Here is an 18,473-nt window from a genome sequence, read left to right as displayed (position 1 = left end):
ATGAGTACCAACAACGATACATTGCGAGTTGATGATTATTTGATCAATTAGTCAGTTAATTAATCAGATTAAATTACGTATGTCCAAACATAGGGATGTGGGTATTCAAACTAAAGGAAATTCTACACTCTTACCATCTGTGCCAGCAAAACATCATTATTACAAATTTTTGAAAAATTTAAAAATCAACTTTTTTTCGAAAATTTTTTTTTACAAAAATTGATCCGATATCCGTAAAGCTGGGACTATTTCCAGTAAAACGAGTATCAACAACGATACATTACGAGTTTATGGTCATTTGGTTAATTAGTCAGTTAATTAATCAGATTAATTAGTATAAAGTTGCGCATGTCCAAACATATTGATGTGGGTATTCAAACTACGGGAAATTTTACACTCTCACCAACCATACCAGCCAAACATCATAATTACAAATTTTTGAAAAATTTGAATCTCAATTATTTTTCAAAAATTTTTTTTTACAAAAATTGACCCGATATCCGTCAAGTTGAGACTATTTCCAGTAAAATGAGTACCAACAACGATATGTTACAATGACATGGTAACTACTTAATTTATTTGGTAACTAACAATTTTTAAAATTCAAATATTCGCGGGCTAATAATAATTTTCGCGGGTTTCTATTTAAATAAAAAAAAATACGGGTTGCATAATAAAGTTTAAAAAATAAGGAGAATAATTGTCACTCTGATTTATTTGAACAAGTGTCTAACAATTAATAATTATAAAATGTGTATAGTATGTAGTGTGCTAAAGGCACGATTAGTGTGCATTTTATTGCATTAATTAATTAAATAAATTATTATTATTATTATTATTATTATTATTATTATTATTATTATTATTATTATTATTATTTATTGACTAATCTGCTCGGACTTTTTTAGTTCCACGGAGCATAGGCTTTATGAACGGAGCAACGATAGGATAAGAGAGGAATATAAAGTGTCCTGTGAAGTAAACACTTGTGTAAATTTTAATATAACGAGTGTAGGACAGCAGAAGGAAGGGAGCGGTCGCATAACCCATAAAGATCAGGGTGTAGAGTTTTAAAACAATCCAGACTGGGATTTTAGCCAGAGGATTTTTTAATGCCGCTTGGAGCCTATCATTCTTAACTAGCGCGGAAGCGACCTGTAATTTGAATAAAAATTGTTTTAATAAAAATTTTAGTAGTAGTAGAAAAAACAATATATTTTATTACTTACGTCTTTTTCAAAGTACATTATAATAAACTCATTGAAGAACGTGACGTAGTAACCGGAGTGGAAGCCGTGCCAAATGGCGAGGAATAGTAGAGTTAAAAATTGGCTGGCGAAACGAGATCCTACGAATTTAAGGCGCTTGTATATGTACTCGGCGCACCATTCGTTAGTGTTCATATTAAATGATTGGATGTAATGGTTGAACTGAGTTGCGTTTTCAAATCTAATTAAATCAACGTTTTTGCAACCGTCCCACTTTGTTGACCCGTTCTCGTCTTTTCCATTATAGGAAATTCCAAATGTCATGCAGACCTTCAAAGTTTTTAATTGTATTTCTTATTGTTACTAGTAAATTATTCTACAATTCAATTATATATATATATATATGTATAGATATACATTTGAATTGAAGTATGAAATTGTATATAAATTTTTTTTTAGAAAGTTTGATTTTTGGAATATTCTAGAATATTTTGGATAATGGGATAGTCTAGAAAAATATAAAATTGTCTATGAGATTTCAAAAATTTTGGTAAGTATTTTGGAAAATTAAGACATTTTAAAATCATCTAGAAGTTTGAAAAAAATTTTAGAGTAGAGTGGAAATGGAAAAAAAGTTTGGAATTATCTAGAGACTGAAGAAACTAGAAGTTAGTAAAAGAAGCTCTAGAATGTTAGTAAATTATCTAGAAGTTTGAAAAACATTTTGATGTAGAATGAATTATTTCAAAGATTTTACAATAATCTAGAAGCTGGGAAAATAATCTAGAAGTTATTGAAACACGAGAATTATTAAATCATCTAGAATTTTAAAGAAAATCTTGGGTCAAGTGTAACTTTTTGAAAATTTTTAAATTATCTAGAAACTAGAAAAAATCTAGAAAGTTTCGAAATACTAGAAAATTATTAAATTATCTTCGAAGTTTTCGAAGAATTCTAAAGTCAAATGTCACGTTTCAAGAATTTAAAAATTGTCTAGAAGCTGGTAAAAAATCTAGAAGTTATTAAGACACTCTGGAGAATTATTAAACTATCTAGAAGTTTAAACAAAATCTAGAGTCAAGTGTAATTTTTTGAAAATTTTAAAATTATCTAGAAACTAGAAAAAATCTAGAAAGTTTCGAAATACTAGAAAATTATTAAATCATCTAGAAGTTTTCGAAGAATTTTGAAGTCAAAGGTCACATTTCAAGAGTTTGAAAACTATCTAGAAGCTGGGAAAAAATCTAGAAGTTATTAAGACACTCTAGAGAATTGTTAAACTATCTAGAAGTTTAAAAAAAAATCTTAAGTCAAATGTAACTTTTGATGAATGTTAAAATTATCTAGAAACTAGAAAAATTGGAGAAAGTTTTGAAATACTAGAAAATTATTGAATCATCTAGAAGTTTTCAAAGATTTCTGAAGTAAAATCTGACATTTCAAGAATTTGAAAGTTATCTAGAAGCTGGGAACAAAATCTAGAAGTTATTAAAATACTCTAGAGAATGATAAAACTATCTAGAAGTTTAAAGAAAATTTAAAGTAAAATGAAACTTATTAAGAAATTTACAATTATCTAGAAATTAGAAAAAAATCTAGAAATTTTTTAAACCCTAGGCAATTATGAAATTTAGAAAATTGTTAAATTGTCTAGAACATTAAAATACTGTCAAATTGAATTCAACAATACAGAAAAAGTTTAATTATCTAGAAAATTTGGAAAGTTTCTAAATTATTAAAAAATCTAGAAGATTATTAAATTGTCTAGAACTTTGCAAAATTCTAGTCCAGTAAAACATTCAAAAATTTCTTTAATTATCTAGAATACCCAACAGTATTCTGCACATTTTCCAAACTCTCTAGAAGATTATGAAATTATCCAGAACTTTCAAAAAAGAAGTTGTGAAAAAGTTCAAAAATTTCGTCACCTAGAAAACTCCCAAATTTTTTCTAGATCCGACAAATCCTCTAGAAAATCCCAAAAAAACTTTCCATAACTAAAATTCTAGATTCTTCCATCAAAAAATCATAAAAAAAAAAAAAAAACTACCCTGGGTAAAATTCAATAGAAACTAAAAAAATCCCCAAATTTTCTTACCCCCTCACTCAGAAGCCAGCAGGAAATATATTTATACAAATGGATTCTTCCCCACAAGCCAACCAGCAGCAGCCTAGAGAAATAATTGTGGCCAGGGAATTTCTCCATCATGTATTGATCAGACATATAATAGATTCCTAGTTGATACATGAATAAATAACCAAGTCCCTGAACTGTTCTCTTGGCACCCGCGACCATATGATCCGGCCATCCGTTGCCCGATCCCTTGAACGCAAAAATTGTTTTTCAATTAAAACAAGGCACAAATCGCGCGTAATTTGCAAGTAAAATCTACTCGAGCTAAAGTAATAATTCTGATTAATAATTACTGTCTTGCATAAGTATTCACTTACTCATAAAGACGTTATGTAATTAGATTATCGCGAGCATAATAGAGATTTTTCCATTGATTTCATACATTGAAGTCTTACTTTTTAAACTTTTTTTTTTAACACCGTTATGAATTGTTTTTATTACTATTAATATAATAAAGAAATTTTATTCCCAGAATTTTCGAGTACAAAAGATGTAATTACACAGTACGGAGATAATTATTATAATATGTAATAATAATTATTATTATTTTCATACTCACTTTAACGAACAGTCCGCTGACGTAATTTTGGTAGCGCTTGAGCGTGAATTGAGGCCCGACGAGAAAGGAACCTGGGAAGTAGACGAAAGCCGCGAGCTCCAAAAAACTCGGGACTTTTTTGAGAGATTCTTTTTTTTGGTATGCAGACAATTTTGATTCATCTTGACAGCCATCGGATAAATTGAACGCGACTCCGATCAGTCTTAATGTTAATACGCAGTGCGGCATCGTCCATTTTATGTCGTAATCATCCGTTGATGTCGACCAGTATCCTGATAAATTTTTAGTTTTTTACTTCTAATTGATGACAACTTTTTTTTTTTTTTGACTCGAAATTCAGCTGATTTTCATTTTTGGAAAATTTTATGAAGTTTTCAATTTTTGAGATTCTGGGAGATTGAATTCGAGGAATTTAGGGAATTTTTTGTGAGGGTTACGGAAAATTGGAAATTTTGGAAAAGGGGGGGGAGAAAAAATGGCGGCAGTGAGGATTTTGTTCAAGTTCTTTTTTTTGGGTAAAATTAAAAGTTTGCTGTAAATTTGGGTCGTAAAGAAATAAAATTTTGATGTGGGGCAAAATGGGACACAAAAAACTTTTGAATTTTATTTTTTTTTTATAATTTTTATCCTAGTAATTTTTTGATGATAATTTAGTCTGATTGTAAAAAAAAAATTTAATGTTGGGTAAAATGGGCCAGCGCAAAATTTTTGAAATTTTTTTTTTTTTTAAATAATTTTACTTTAATTTTTATCCTACAAATTTTTGATGATAATTTAGTCTGATTGTAAAAAAAAATTTAATGTGGGGTAAAATGGGCCACCAAATTTTTTTTTAAATTTATTTTTTTTTGTAATTTTACTTTTTTTAGCGAGTGGATTTTTTTTTTTATTTCGACCTGATTTAAAAAAAAATTAAGTGTGGGGTAAAATAGGCCACCGAAATATTTTTGTAATTTATTTATTTTTTGTAATTTTACTTTTTTTAGAGTAGATATTTTTATTATTTTGACCTCATTTTGAAAAAAATTGAATGTAAGGTAAAATGAACCGCAAAAAAATAAAATTTATTCTACTGATAAACTTTGATCGTCCAATTAGCGATATCAACAAAATAACAAATAATTTAATTGGTCAATTAGCTGAGTCAGCGGTCAGATGATCGCTTCCGTTTTTATTTTACTAAAAAAAAAATAATAAATAAATAAAAAAAAACTTACCATAAGATAGATAGCTCATATTAAAAAGAAACGATAAGACTATTGACACACTTGAGCCTCCAAATATCAGCAAAATCAGGTACGTAGCGCTCAAAGCTAATGCTGAATGGCCCACATTCCATCCTATAAATATCCATTTTATTTATCCATAAACATATACACAAACAATTAATTACCCATTAAATGTAATCAATCTCAGTCAGTTCCGTACAAAAAAACAAATATGTATATATACATAATTTTATATAAATTTGCCGCATTAATAAATCATCTCATTAAAAAAAAAAATGTAGTATTGATTATATGAGAGTGTGTATAAAATAATATATATAAATGAATAATGTATTGTAACAAAAATATATATGTATGTGTATATATGTATGTGGTGGACATTCTTGGTTGTAAAATGCGATTAAAAGCGATTAAGAACGGGTTAAATTGAATAATATTTAATAGAATTAACTCTTTTGAATCCTCTACTACTTTTTGCAGACGTCTAACATATGAATCATTTTTCATTTTTATTTTCAGACAGGAATATTTATTATTATTTATGAAGACATAAATAATTAAACTGACTTAATTAAATCATGCATGAGATATATAAATATATGTACTGTAAAAAATTTACGGAGTGAACGCGGAGTGGATGATTTTTTATTTATTTTATCCCGGGGTGAATTTTACACGGGGAGTTTTGGAAAATATTAATTATAAAAAAACGCAGAATGAAATCGTACAGAAAAAAATAATTTCTTGGCGCGGAAAATTTTTACTCGCCCCAAGAAAATTTTTACTTGCCCTGATAAATTTTTTGTATTATGAATTGAAAAGGAAAATTTTCTTGGGGCGATAAAAAATTTTCTTGCGCCAATAAATTTTTTCTAGTCCTGAGGAAATTTTTGTTTTCATTTCATAATGAAAAATTTTTCTTGCGCCAAGAAATCCTTTTTTTCTGTGTAGTAAAAACTCGCGGGGTAAATTACTAATACGTAGTGAGGTTTGGTCTTTTATATTTAGACATTTATATTGAGTACGGAAATAATTACGAGCTCCCTTTTCAAATATTCGCGCGAAATAATTTTTAAAAATTCTAACCAGCTGATAATTAAAACTTTCACGCTTATGAAGTTAAAGAAATAGATTTTCCATTTTCCATCATTAATATAGTTTTCACTGAGCCACAAACTGTCACATGACTCACATCAACCAAACCGCGAAATAACATTTTATATTCTACCGAAATATAAAATATTCCCATAAAAACTACGTCACCATAACAATTAAATAATTAAATGTTTTTTCTATGAATTATATGAAATTATAATTTAGTGAGTTACTAAAACATTTTATAAATTAAAAACATAATATATTATGTGTTAATTATCAATACCTGAATAAATTATTTATTAAAATAATAATATTTCTCATAAAAAAGTTATTTCTATTAAACATAAATTTATTTAAGTGTCAAAACTCCGAGCGGAGTGAATGCGGATTTAAATAAAATCCCGTCGCCCGCTCAAAAAAATCCCCATTCCCATGCATAATTTTTACCTCCGTAATTTTTTACTCCGATTTCCACAAAATCCATTTTACTCCAAATTCACCCCCGCTAATTTCTCAATCATAAATTACTTCTCATAATTACAAAAAAATATCAATAATTAAAATTCCAAAAAATAATTACCAAAATTCCATGATCCCAAAAAAATACCGCAGACTATAAAAAAAATATGCTGCAGTTCCGGCGACTGTCTAATAAAATATTTACGGTGGATGTATGCGAATGGTAAACCTTAAAAATATCAATTAGTAATTAACTATTGCTATCAAATAAATACATATATATATAAATATATGATAATTACCTAAGAATATCGATATAAGAAGACGTAATGCGGGAATACTGCACCCTAACATGCCTGCGAAGACTTGGAGTAGTCCGGCTTCATTTTCAATTACTACCGACATTTTTATTAAATATATATATATTTATATATTTATATATATATTTAAAATGTTTATTACTACTTATTTATTGTCACTTTAACTGGAATAAATTATGACACTTAATGACATAAAAAGTGGAGTAGAAAAATTTATAATGCGGAAGTTTTTATATTTTTTTTTTTTTACGCGCAATCAGAACAAGGAGCCGCTCATTTTATCGAACACTTAACTTTTAGTCAGTGATGATTTAATTTAAAGACAATAACAAATATGTCATCTCACATTATTCGATTTAATCGGTTGAGTGTCGGCGGTTGTTGGGTAAATTGATAACTGAGTGTAGGAAAACTCATTAATCATGATAATAGAAAGACTCTGGTGTTTGTAATTACGACGATATTGAGAAGGGAAATAAAAATTCTGAGAAACGAGACCGGAGCACTTGTATTGATGATGTCACCAAACCCAAGACTGAGGGGCATCAAGTTCAATGCTGACGGCGCTTGCGTCCTTTTTTTCTTCGTTACCGACATTTAGCTTTGACTTTTTGTTGAAATTTATTTTTTTTTTTTGTTTTTGAAAAAACGGGAGACGAAATTAGAAGGGGAGAATATTTTTTTTTTGGATTTGTGGTGAATTTTTGGAGTTTTTGGACGATAACTGGGTAACTAGTGGGTGGAGGTCGAAATTTGTGAGGACCTTTTTTGTAGGGAATTTAATTTTGAATCGAAGTTGTGGAGTGGAAATTTTTGATAAAGTCAATAGTTTAGGCGGAATTTTGATTTTAAGTTGGAGGTAAATTTGGTTTTTAAATATTTAAGGATTTTTGAAAATGGAGTTCAGTTCAAGTTTGAATAACTCAGTAATTAACGGGTGTAGGTAAAAATTTGTAAGGACCTTTTTTGTAGGAAATTTAATTTTGAATAAAGGTTGTAGAGTGCAAATTTTTGATAAAGTCAATAGTTTAGACAGAATTTCAAATTTAAATCGGACATATAAATTTTGGATTTAAAAAATGGAGTTGTTTAGTTTAAATTTAAATAACTCGGTAAATATTGGGTGTAGGTAAAAATTTGTAAGGACCTTTTCTGTAGGAAATTTAATTTTAAATCGAAATTGTGGAGTGAAAATTTTTGATTAAGTCAATAGTTTAGGCGGAATTTTGATTTTAAGTTGGATATGAATTTTCTTTTTAAAATATTTGAAGTTTTTTGAAATGAAATATAGTTTAAATTTAAATAACTCGGTAATTATTGAGTGTAGGTAAAAATTTATAGGGACCTTTTTTGTAGGAAATTTAATTTCAAATAAAAGTTGTAGAAAGGAAATTTTTGATCAAGTCAATAGTTTAGGTGGAATTTAGATTTTAAGTCGGAGATAAATTTTGCTTTTTAAATATTTGAAGTTTTTAAAAATGGAGTTTAGTTTAAATTTAAATAACTCGGTAATTATTGGGTGTAGGCAAAAATTTGTAAGGACTTTTTTTGTAGGAAATTAAATTTTGAATCGAAATTATAAAGTAAAATTTTTTGATAAAGTCAATAGTTTAGACAGAACTTTGATTTTAAGTCTGACATGAATTTTGGTTTTAAAAAATGGAGTTGTTTAGTTTAAATTTAAATAACTCAATAATTATTCGGTGTGGGTGAAAACTTGTGAGGACCTTTTTTGTAGGAAATTTAATTTTAAACAAAAAAGGTCCTTATGAATTTTCGTGTAAATTGCATAGATCAAGAGTAATTTGACTTGGAGTAAAAATACAAAATCGCAACTGTAAAAAATATCTTTTTATTCAAATTTGGAAACTACTGAGTACAAATTTTTCCCAACGCTTAATTATTTTTATTTTTTGTATGAAAACAATACGAAAGTACAAATAACAGTAATACATTTTAAAACTTAACTTACTTAAAAACAATTATCTTTTAATTATTTTTAAATCAGTGCAGATTTAACGTTCGTTAAAATCATAAATAAAATGGAAAACTTGGTAACAGTTTTTAATACTCGATGTTTTTTTTTTGTTGTTACGTTACATTGAAGTAACTTTTGATTGATTATGAATGACTATTTTTTAAAAATAAAAGTATTAATGCAAAAAAATATGAATTGTAATCTGGGTAATTTTAATCCCTGAATTATCACTGAAAAATTTCCCCTTTATTTTATTAATTAATAAATTTAATTAATCAAGTGACAATTTTTTTTTTTCAATTTATCCTTCGGAAATTTTTAATTAACATGCAAATAAAATTTTAATTTCAAAATAAAAAAAAATAATTTTTGAGCTCAACTTTTGAAGGCTAAAAAATTTTTCTCCAAAATCCTGAGTCAATTAAAAAAAAAAATTCATGCATTGGATATAAAAATCTGCAGTAAAAATTTTGATGTCAATTTTAAAGGCTAAAGAATTTTTTAAAAAAATCCGGATAAAAAAAAAATTTCATACATTTGTGATGTCAAAATTTGCAAAAAATATTTTGATGTCAATTTTGAGGGCTAAATAAATTTTTTAAAATCCGGATAAATTAAAAAAAACTTCATATATTTGTGATGTCAAAATTTTGAAAAAAAAAATTGATGTTAATTTTGATGGCTAGATAATTTTTCGAAAAAATCCGGATGAATTAAAACAAATTTTATACATTTGTGATGTCAAAATTTTGACAAAAAAAATTGATGTTAATTTGAAGGCTAAATAATTTTTTGAAAAAATTCGGATGAATTTAAAAAATTTCGTACATTTGTGATGTCATAATTTACAGAAAAAATTTGATGTCAATTTTGAATGCTGATTAAATTTTCTCCGAAATCCGGATGTAAAAAAAAAATACATCCATTGGTGATATAAAAATATGATGTCAACTTTAGAAGGCTAATTAATTCCACCCCAAAATCGGCGCGTAAATTAAAAAAAAAAATTGTCACTCAATTAAATTTCATAGACTCTTATATATATAAATATAAAAATATATATTTAATAACCATGCAAATCTTAAATTACTTTGCTTTCACAAGACAAACCTCAGTCTTAACCCCCAGGGCCATCAAATTCTTAATCCACAATTTCTGTTTCATAGACAAGGAATCTCCCGGCCCTTTGACTTCCACGACCTTACACTTTTTCTTGTCCGGGTTCCACACAATCAGGTCCGGAAATCCAGCGCTCCATTGGCAGTAATTTTTCACCATGAGCCCGCATATTCCCGTCACCGCTTTCACTCCCAGACATTTGACCATATCCTTAAAAAAAATTCAAATTCAAATTAAAATTCAAATTCCAATAAAAAATTTCAAAAAAATCTCACCTTAAAATCTTTCCCATCCTCAACCAAACTGTTGCTGATCAACGAAAAATATTCCCTGTAGCTCAGAAAATTATCATGCATGACATCAGCCAGACTTTCGTCATCAAGATTTCCCGCGAAATTCAATTTGTCATCGATCGCTTCCCGCCTGTTGGGGTAAAACTGGGAGCCGTACAAATCCAGAGGCGCGACTTGATACGGACACACAAAAGCACCAGGAACAGAAATCGTGTAAATTTCCTCCCAGAACAGACACGCGAACAAAGTGACCGGAAGCTTCCCCTCGCAGTGGAGACCGCGACTGAACCCGTCGGACTTGTAGTGTCTCATTGCGACCATTTCGACCCTCATGAGCTCGGTGTCGAGGTCATCCTTGACCCGCCAGACGCTCTTGGTACCGGTGGAGATTTCGTGGGGCATCATGGTCGCAGTGACGACCACTTCGTTAAAGACGACGACGAATTCCTCTTCCCGGTCCTGGATCAGCTGCTTCATCAGTTCCTTGCTCTCGTTACTGATCCCCGTCTTCCGAGCGACGAGTTTCCGCGCCCGGTCCAGCATCTCCGCGGTGTCGACCAGCGACAGACGTTCTTGGGTCAGCGCCTGGTGCGTCAAAGTCACGCTGGCTTCCAAGTCTTTGTTGTGACTCATTTCGATGAGCGCGAGTTCGCTGTACCAGCGGCCGATTCTTCCCTGGATAATTTTCTTGTTGGCGATCAGAGCCCTCAGGAATTTAGTGGCGGTCGGCATCCCTTCAGTTTTTTCTTTTTTGAAGGCATCGATGCTGGTCCAGACGACTTTCGCCCAGACGTAAGTGGCGTCGAACCTCCGGACGTGGGACGGCAGCTCCGGAACTGAGACGGAATTGAAAACGGGCTCGAGTTTAGTGAACCCTAGGAGTCCTAGTTCCCGGACCAGGTCCCAGTGCTTCTTGGTAACGAGGTCTGTTATTTTTATCAGCGCGCTCTTGGCCTCGACGAACTCAATCAAGGACTGACGGTTCCGGAAAATTGGATACCGCTCGAGGGGAACTTCTGGGTAGACTCGATTTTCGTAGTGGACTTCGTCGAGGATGTGGAAGACAGCAGCCAGCGGCTCGTCGGCAGCTTGGACCGGGTACAGGAGAGTCAGGATCCGCTTTATCAGGTCCCAAGTTTGGACGGAGACCCGGACGCAGGGACCCACGGTCTCTTCGATTACTTTCTTGAGCGCCGCGCTGGGGGTCTTCATTCCGACGAACATCGACTTCTTCTTGCTGTCGATCTTCAGCAGCTCGGTTATCATCTTGGGTTTGCCGGTAGTGTGGGGCACTTTCATGCGCTTGCAGATGCTCTTCAGCTCGTCGACCAGCAGCAGATCCAACACCACTGACATCTGATCCGTCTCGTAGTCTGGAAAATTTTACGAAATTTATTTTCTTAATCACCTGCATAAAAATAGACGAGAATTTTTGTAGACAATCTTATTTTCTATGAGCTTTGATTAAAAAATAAAAAAAAAAAACCCGGGTAATTAATTAATGAAAAACAAAAAAAATTTTCGGGTAAAAATTCGATTTTTTTACTCGTTTCGATTCCTAACTTTTTTTCTGTCAACTTTTAGCAAATGACCCAAAGGAACTTTTTTGTAGAGAATTAAATTTCCTATAAGATCGTGAAACTCAAAATTCAAAAAAAAAATTTTCCTCGTAATTGTTTGCAAAATAAAATCTTTTTCAGTTAAAAATTTGAATTTTCCCTCAGGTTTCGTACTCTAACTTTTTTTCTATCAACTTTTAGCAAATGACCCTAAGGACTTTTTTTGTAGAGAATTAAATTTTCTAAAAGATCATGAAACTCAAAATTAAAAGAAAAATTTTTTCCTCAATTATTTACAAAATAAAAAAAAATAAAATTTTATTTCGGTTAAAAATTTGAATTTGTCCCTCAAGTTTCGATCTCTAACTTTTTTTCTATCAACTTTTAGCAAATGACCCTAAGGACTTTTTTTGTAGAGAATTAAATTTTCTAAAAGATCATGAAACTCAAAATTAAAAGAAAGATTTTTTCCTCAATTATTTACAAAATAAAAAAAAATAAAATTTATTTTCGGTTAAAAATTTGAACTTTTCCCTCAGGTTTCGATCTCTAACTTTTTTTCTATCAACTTTTAGCAAATGACCCTAAGGACCTTTTTTGTAGAGAATTAAATTTCCTACGAGATCATGAAACTCAAAATTCAAAAAAAAATTTTTTTCCTCACAATTATTTACAAAATAACAAAATAAAAAAATTTTGTATTTGCTAAAAATTCAATTTTTTCCCTCAGGTTTCAATCTCTAACTTTTTTTTATCAACTTTTAGCAAATGACCATAAGGACCTTTTTTGTAGAGAATTAAATTTCCTATGGGATCATGAAACTCAAAATTAAAAAAAAAATTTTTCCTCATAATTATTTTCAAAAAAAGTTTCTTTTTCCTGACAGAGTCTAGCCTAGATGTCCTGTAGCAGGTGAATTATATTCGTACCGCAGTCAAAAATTCCTTTGTCCACCAGCTCCTGGAACGAGGCACTAGTAAATTCAATCTCCAGCTGCCCAGATATTTTTTTAACCCGATGCCAGCTGTCCTTCCACTTAAGCAGCCGCGCAAGCAGAATTTTAGCGTCGTCTGTGAGACTTAGCATCGACCTGATGACATTGAGCTCCTCTTCGTTGAAGTACGCGCAGTTTATGGGCAGGGTCAGGGTGTTGTAGACAGCAGAGAACAGCTGCTGGACATGTTTGTTCTCAGAGGGCCTTAGACGTTTCACTTCTTCGCACATCGACATCACCACTGACCCGAACTCGATGTCAAAATGTTTCTCCCGGTAAATCTTCTCCAGATCAAAGTCCATGGGCACGTAGGGCTGGGTCAGGTTCACTGAGTCGCTCTCCGAGTCCTCGGGGTCGTCGAGCCTCAGTTTCTTCTGCACTTGACTCAGTGACACCCCCGAGCGCTTTTTGTCCTCCATCTTCGAGGGGCTGCTGCTCTTCTTCGGGGTCACTTTTATCTGGAACTAATTAATCAATTAATTAATTTAATATTTAAAAAAAAAAAAAAAAAAAAAATTAGATCCTGGGTTACCTTTTTTGTTGACTTAGGGGTTAAATTGCCATATTTACGCTTCGTGTCACGTTTATAGGAACCCGGTGACCCGGTGATTTTAAAAAATTCTGACAGTTCTGTCTGCCGCATAATTTTCTCTAAAAATTATTTTGGCAAATTTATGAAAATTTTTTTTTCATTTCTGTTGGAAAAATTTTTTTTATTTTTTTTAATTAAATTAATTAATTTTTTTTTTTACTTACGAGTTTTTTATTTATTCATTTATCAGATGATGAAATTGCGACTTTATTATGAATGTAAATAGATAAGAGTAAATGACGATAACAAAAGTATGAGGTTATGGTGGATAGTTTGTATATATATTTATATATATGTTCATAGATATGAAGCCGGTTTGGAAAGTAAATGAATTTTACTATTCTGGCGCTCTTTTGTTTGTTTTTTGAAACTTGAAGGTTTTTTCGCGGGCGCGGGAAATTTGAATTTGATTTTCAGAGGGAAAAATTTTTAAAATGCATTACATGAATATTTTTAAAAGTTGTTCGTAAATGAATAATTTTATATTCATTTCAAGTCGATCGAGTGGAAAAAATAAGGAAATTTTTTATGGCGACTCTGAATATGTGAAGTTTTTAGTTTGAGCTGCTGTGAGATTCTGTAACTCATCTAGGGCCACATAAAAGTTTTTTTTTTTTGGAAAAATTTGAACTATTCCACGAGTTTTCACCCTCGCGGTTGATTTGAAATTCATTTCAAATCAATGGAGCCGCGAAAAAAAATTTTCGACAGTCGGACTCTCTCGTGTCCAATTTTGAGTCGATGCAGTAACACATCTAGGGCCGTGTAGATTTTTTTTTGTAACAAATTTGAATTATTTCGAGTGTTCGCACCCTCGCGGATAATTAAAAATTCATTTCAGGCCAGCAGAGTCGCAAAAATAATTTTTGTTAAGGATCAAACCCTCACATGCTCAATTTTGGATTGTGAGCTTCAGGAACTTAACTCAGAGTCCGTAAGAATTTTTTCCATAAAAAAAATTAGTGTATTTCACTGGGTCTTACTCTCATAAAAAATATGTAACCCTTTAGAAAAATCCATGGAGGATAATATGGGAATCCATATAAATTCATATATGACCCAGAGAGGAAAGTACGACGGGCCCAGGCTTGGTCCAAGTATGTAGAACCTTGGCCCAAGCTTGTAAGCCAGCCTTGGTAGGACTCTGGAATGATAACATTGGGCCAGACCTGGTTGCTAGACCTGGCCATGCTTGGTTGCCAGTCCTGGCCCTGGCTTCGTTGCCAGACTTGGCCCAGGCTTCGAGGACACGAATAAATTTAATTTTTAAATAATTTTATTATTATTAATTTCGTAAAATTGATGATCATTAACGTTTAAACTATTTAAAGGAGGTAAATGATCCCTTGCGACATTAAAAACATTCTGGATACACTCTGGAAATATTCTGGTAACACGATGCAACCATACGGACTCCAGAGTATTTCCAGAATGGTTTTGTGCCCTTTTCTGAGAGTGAACCCAGAGTATTTCCAGAGCGGATACGGAGTAAATCCAAAGTGTTTCCAGAAAGTATCCAGAGTGGATACATACTGACACCGTTATGCATCCACATTGAACACAAACTGATACCAAAGTGTTTCCAGAATGTTTCCAGAGTGGGATCAGAGTGAATACATACTCAAACCAGAGGGTATTCAGAGTAAATGAATACTGAAAGAAAAAAAAAATTTACCGAAATATATTATTTTAAGAATATTCAAGAGCATTTATTGAATACAATTATGTTTCTGGATTGTAAAAACAATTTTTCAAGAAAACAAAAATATTTGACATTATTGTCACAATGTAATATAGCATCTACTATATGACCATCCAAACAGGCACTTGTCACTCTGTCAAATAACAGAGAAATACCCGTGACAGAATTATTTTTAAATATAGAATATAAAAACTCTGAAACACCTATCTAACCAGGAACAGGACAATCATAAGTTGGGCGCGATCTAGCGGCGAACACTGAACTACTTCCACTGCTGCTTAGCACCAGTGACTTTCTCCTCCTTAACATATATCTTCTCCCAGCAAATTTTTCTCTCAAGTCTTTCACATTAAAACCCGGGTCAAAGCAAAAATTTTTTTTTGGGATAAAAATACTTAATGAAAATAACAATTTTTAAAAAAACAATTGTTTCTTAAAAAATGTTTTTTATTGCTAAAAAGCGAATTTGCTAATTAATAATTTTTTTGTATTTATTAAAAAGTATTCATAAAAATTACTGTTATTCATAATTCCTTAAGCAATTGAGTTAGAGCTTCGGTTACAAGCTCGATTTGATTAATGATTAATGGATAATGAAAAAGACTTGAAGTGTTGTAGTTGTGTCTTCAATAAGTTATTTTAATAACAATAGAGAAGAACAGAAAGGTAGCGACAAGTCCAAGTGTACAATAATTTAAAAAATTATATAAAAGATTAAAAAAAAATTTTTTCTACAAAATAAAACGCATGGTTATTTTTAGTATTTGAAAAAAATATTGCGTGAAAATTTATTTGTTTACAACAAATTGTTTGTTTAATAAACAAATAATAAATGAATGAAAAAAATTTTTTTTCTAATATAACAGAACATGATTAATGATTATTTAAAAAAAATAATGGTTCTTTAATATTAATATTGAGTAAAAAAAAAAATTGTTAATTAGCTAAGGCGCTGTTTAGCAAAAAAAAATTTTTTTAAGAAACGATTTTTTTCTTAAAATTCCTTATTTTTATTAAGCGTTTTTTTCCGAAAAAAAATCTTATTAAATCTAATTAGCCATGTATTTGTTTATGACAATTATTTAAACAATGCAAGTAAAAATTTTTTTCAAATTATTGTTATGTAGCTTTCAGCAATAAAAAAACAAAATAATCAAAAAAGTAAATTTTCTTGATTGCTTTATTTACGTTTTTTATTTTTCAATGGCTTAGATTGTTAATAAAATCGAAATTTTTTTATTTTTTCACCAGCTATCTTTTCTAAACCCTTTCAAGAATAGCTTTAAGAAGTAAAAAAAATTCGGGGTTTTTAGTTTGGAAATAATCAGGGTTTTTATGTAAACTTTCAACAAGTAAAAATTAACTAATTAACAAAAGCATAGTTAATTAAAAAATTTGGGTTAAGATTGTTTTTCTGTAGATTATTATTGATTTATGAGTTTAGAAAGTACCCAATTTTTTTTAGTCCTTAGTATTTAAATTTTATCGACTCTGGGCCCATTTTGAAAACACTTTGATTCCATTCTGGACTCACTGTGGGCCCATTCTGAAAACACTTTGATTTCATTCTGGATTCACTTTGAGTCCATTCTGAAAACACTTTGATCTACTCTGGATCAATTCTGAAACCACTTTGGTTTCACTCTAGAAAAAGGGCACAAAACCACTCTGGGAACACACTGGACTCAGAATGTTTACATTCTGACTATGATTCCAGAGTGTTTCCAGAGTGGGTTGAAGGTCGCAAGGGATGTGAAAAAAACTCGGTGTAAATTCTGCGGGGCTCCGGGCGCGAACTGCCGTCCTTCTGATCGCTAGGTTTGAACGGTAGCTACTGGACGAACCTACTAATGTTGAACTGATACATTTATATGATCTACTTATTAAGCTATAGGTATAGCCAAACGGGTAATCCTACCCAGTCTTGGCCCAAGTCTGGCTTGCCATTGAATGGCCAAGGCTAGGTTACCCACACAGTAAAAAATATTGTGTTAAAATCAACACAATTTGTGTGTTAGAAACGGTCCACACAATATTTGTGTTATTTTTCAACACAGACTATTTGTGTTGAATTTCAACACAAAATTTGTGTTAAAATTTCAACACAAAATTCGAGTAATATAAGAAGTAACTTCAACACTTTTTAAATGTTAATGGTGACACAAAAAAAATGTTAACTTTTATATTTGTACCATGGATTATTTTTAGGTTATCAAAAGTGTCAACAATTATTATTTAACATTGAACTATTTTGTGATAGTAAACATGATCCTAAAGTTAGCAGACAGTTAACAATTATCGAAGTTTTTTATCAACAAATCAATTACAGAAAAAAAATAAAAATATGCGCATGTAGAAAAGTAAAAAAGCTACAGATGCAATTTTTAAATATTTTTTTTTTTTTTAACTATACGAATCATGAACTTTGTCAACTTAATTTTTTCATGTCTAATTGAAAGTAAATAAAATCAATGTCACAAAAATAATAACTAACCAAGCAAAACTGATGCTTAATGGCGCTTCCCGCGTGGATAGAAGGAAGACATTTTTTTTAACACAATTCAACTGTCGTTTCAACACTTTTTTTGTGTTGATTTTAAAGTAACACTTAATAAATGTTGATAATATCGATTTCTGTACTAGGTAACACTTTTAAAGTGTTGAATAAGAGATCGATTGAAAATTTTAAAGTAACACAAAGAATTGTGTTGATTTGACACAAAATAATCAACACAAAAAATTTAACACGGACCGTTTTTAACACAGATACACAATATTTTTTACTGTGCAGTCTTGGCCCAAGCCCAGGTAATCATTGTAACAGCCAGAACTGAGTACCCAATCTTGAGCCAAGCATGGGCCAATATAGATGTGCCAAAGCTGGGTTTCCCAGTGCTGGGCCAAGTAGGGCCCTGTCATTCAACTCTGGCAGCTCCTGCATGGGGAACTGAAAAAACAATATCTTTACTGAGAAATTTTATTTGATATAAAGAAATGGTGGAATTGATTATGGCGAATTAGGTCTCCGTTTATTATATGAATAAATCATGTATTCATTCTAAGTATCCTCATATCTTTAGCGCAACTGTGGATGTATTAATAGTTAAGATGCCAATATTTCGTAAAATCTTTTGTATAGTAAAAGGAGTCTTGAGTTTAATCTGTCGTATATTTTATTCTATACTCAATAATTATATTCATTATTATCTACTCTCATTTTTACTTAGT

At 30.9% G+C, this 18,473-nt stretch overlaps 2 protein-coding genes across 3 annotated transcripts; both read right to left on the bottom strand.

The window, feature by feature from the left end:
- Nucleotides 1–695: 695 nt before the first annotated feature.
- On the bottom strand, nucleotides 696–7,548 carry LOC130665790 (lysophospholipid acyltransferase 5). Its single transcript, XM_057466377.1, has 7 exons — nucleotides 6,990–7,548; nucleotides 6,809–6,916; nucleotides 5,119–5,241; nucleotides 3,902–4,173; nucleotides 3,307–3,531; nucleotides 1,230–1,538; nucleotides 696–1,155 (listed from the first exon to the last, which is right to left on the bottom strand). The coding sequence occupies exons 1-7, from the start codon at nucleotides 7,090–7,092 to the stop codon at nucleotides 886–888; spliced, it is 1,410 nt and encodes a 469-aa protein (XP_057322360.1). The 5' UTR covers nucleotides 7,093–7,548; the 3' UTR covers nucleotides 696–885.
- A 2,106-nt stretch (nucleotides 7,549–9,654) lies between these two features.
- On the bottom strand, nucleotides 9,655–13,855 carry LOC130665780 (fanconi-associated nuclease 1-like). Of its 2 annotated transcripts, none has more exons than XM_057466367.1 (5): nucleotides 13,708–13,855; nucleotides 13,484–13,602; nucleotides 12,887–13,415; nucleotides 10,380–11,770; nucleotides 9,655–10,314 (listed from the first exon to the last, which is right to left on the bottom strand). In XM_057466367.1, exons 2-5 carry the CDS (start codon nucleotides 13,592–13,594, stop codon nucleotides 10,072–10,074), a joined length of 2,274 nt encoding a protein of 757 aa, XP_057322350.1. In that variant the 5' UTR covers nucleotides 13,595–13,602; nucleotides 13,708–13,855; the 3' UTR covers nucleotides 9,655–10,071. The 2 variants fall into 2 exon arrangements, with proteins under 2 accessions (XP_057322350.1, XP_057322349.1); XM_057466366.1 differs by having other exon boundaries at nucleotides 13,484–13,646; nucleotides 13,708–13,838.
- Between the last annotated feature and the right edge of the window lie 4,618 nt (nucleotides 13,856–18,473).

The sequence above is a fragment of the Microplitis mediator genome, chromosome 3 (genome assembly GCF_029852145.1).
Source record: "Microplitis mediator isolate UGA2020A chromosome 3, iyMicMedi2.1, whole genome shotgun sequence".
Classification (NCBI taxonomy): Eukaryota; Metazoa; Arthropoda; class Insecta; order Hymenoptera; family Braconidae; genus Microplitis; species Microplitis mediator.
The sequence above is the reverse complement of the archived record's forward strand: the minus strand, read 5'-3'. Positions and strand labels throughout refer to the sequence as shown.

What these genes read in the sequence shown, in the direction of transcription:
- LOC130665790 (XM_057466377.1), bottom strand. Translation starts at nt 7,092, where the DNA reads ATGTCGGTAGTAATTGAAAATGAAGCCGGACTACTCCAAGTCTTCGCA. An exon ending in TCAGCGGACTGTTCGTTAAA is followed by an intron (nt 3,532 to 3,901) that starts GTGAGTATGAAA and finishes TTTGCGTTCAAG; the next exon opens with GGATCGGGCAACGGATGGCC. An exon ending in GCTGGCTTCTGAGTGAGGGG is followed by an intron (nt 1,539 to 3,306) that starts GTAAGAAAATTT and finishes AAAACTTTGAAG; the next exon opens with GTCTGCATGACATTTGGAAT.
- LOC130665780 (XM_057466367.1), bottom strand. Translation starts at nt 13,594, where the DNA reads ATGCGGCAGACAGAACTGTCAGAATTTTTTAAAATCACCGGGTCACCG. An exon ending in CAAAGGAATTTTTGACTGCG is followed by an intron (nt 11,771 to 12,886) that starts GTACGAATATAA and finishes AAAATTTTCCAG; the next exon opens with ACTACGAGACGGATCAGATG. An exon ending in AGGATGGGAAAGATTTTAAG is followed by an intron (nt 10,315 to 10,379) that starts GTGAGATTTTTT and finishes ATTTTTTTTAAG; the next exon opens with GATATGGTCAAATGTCTGGG.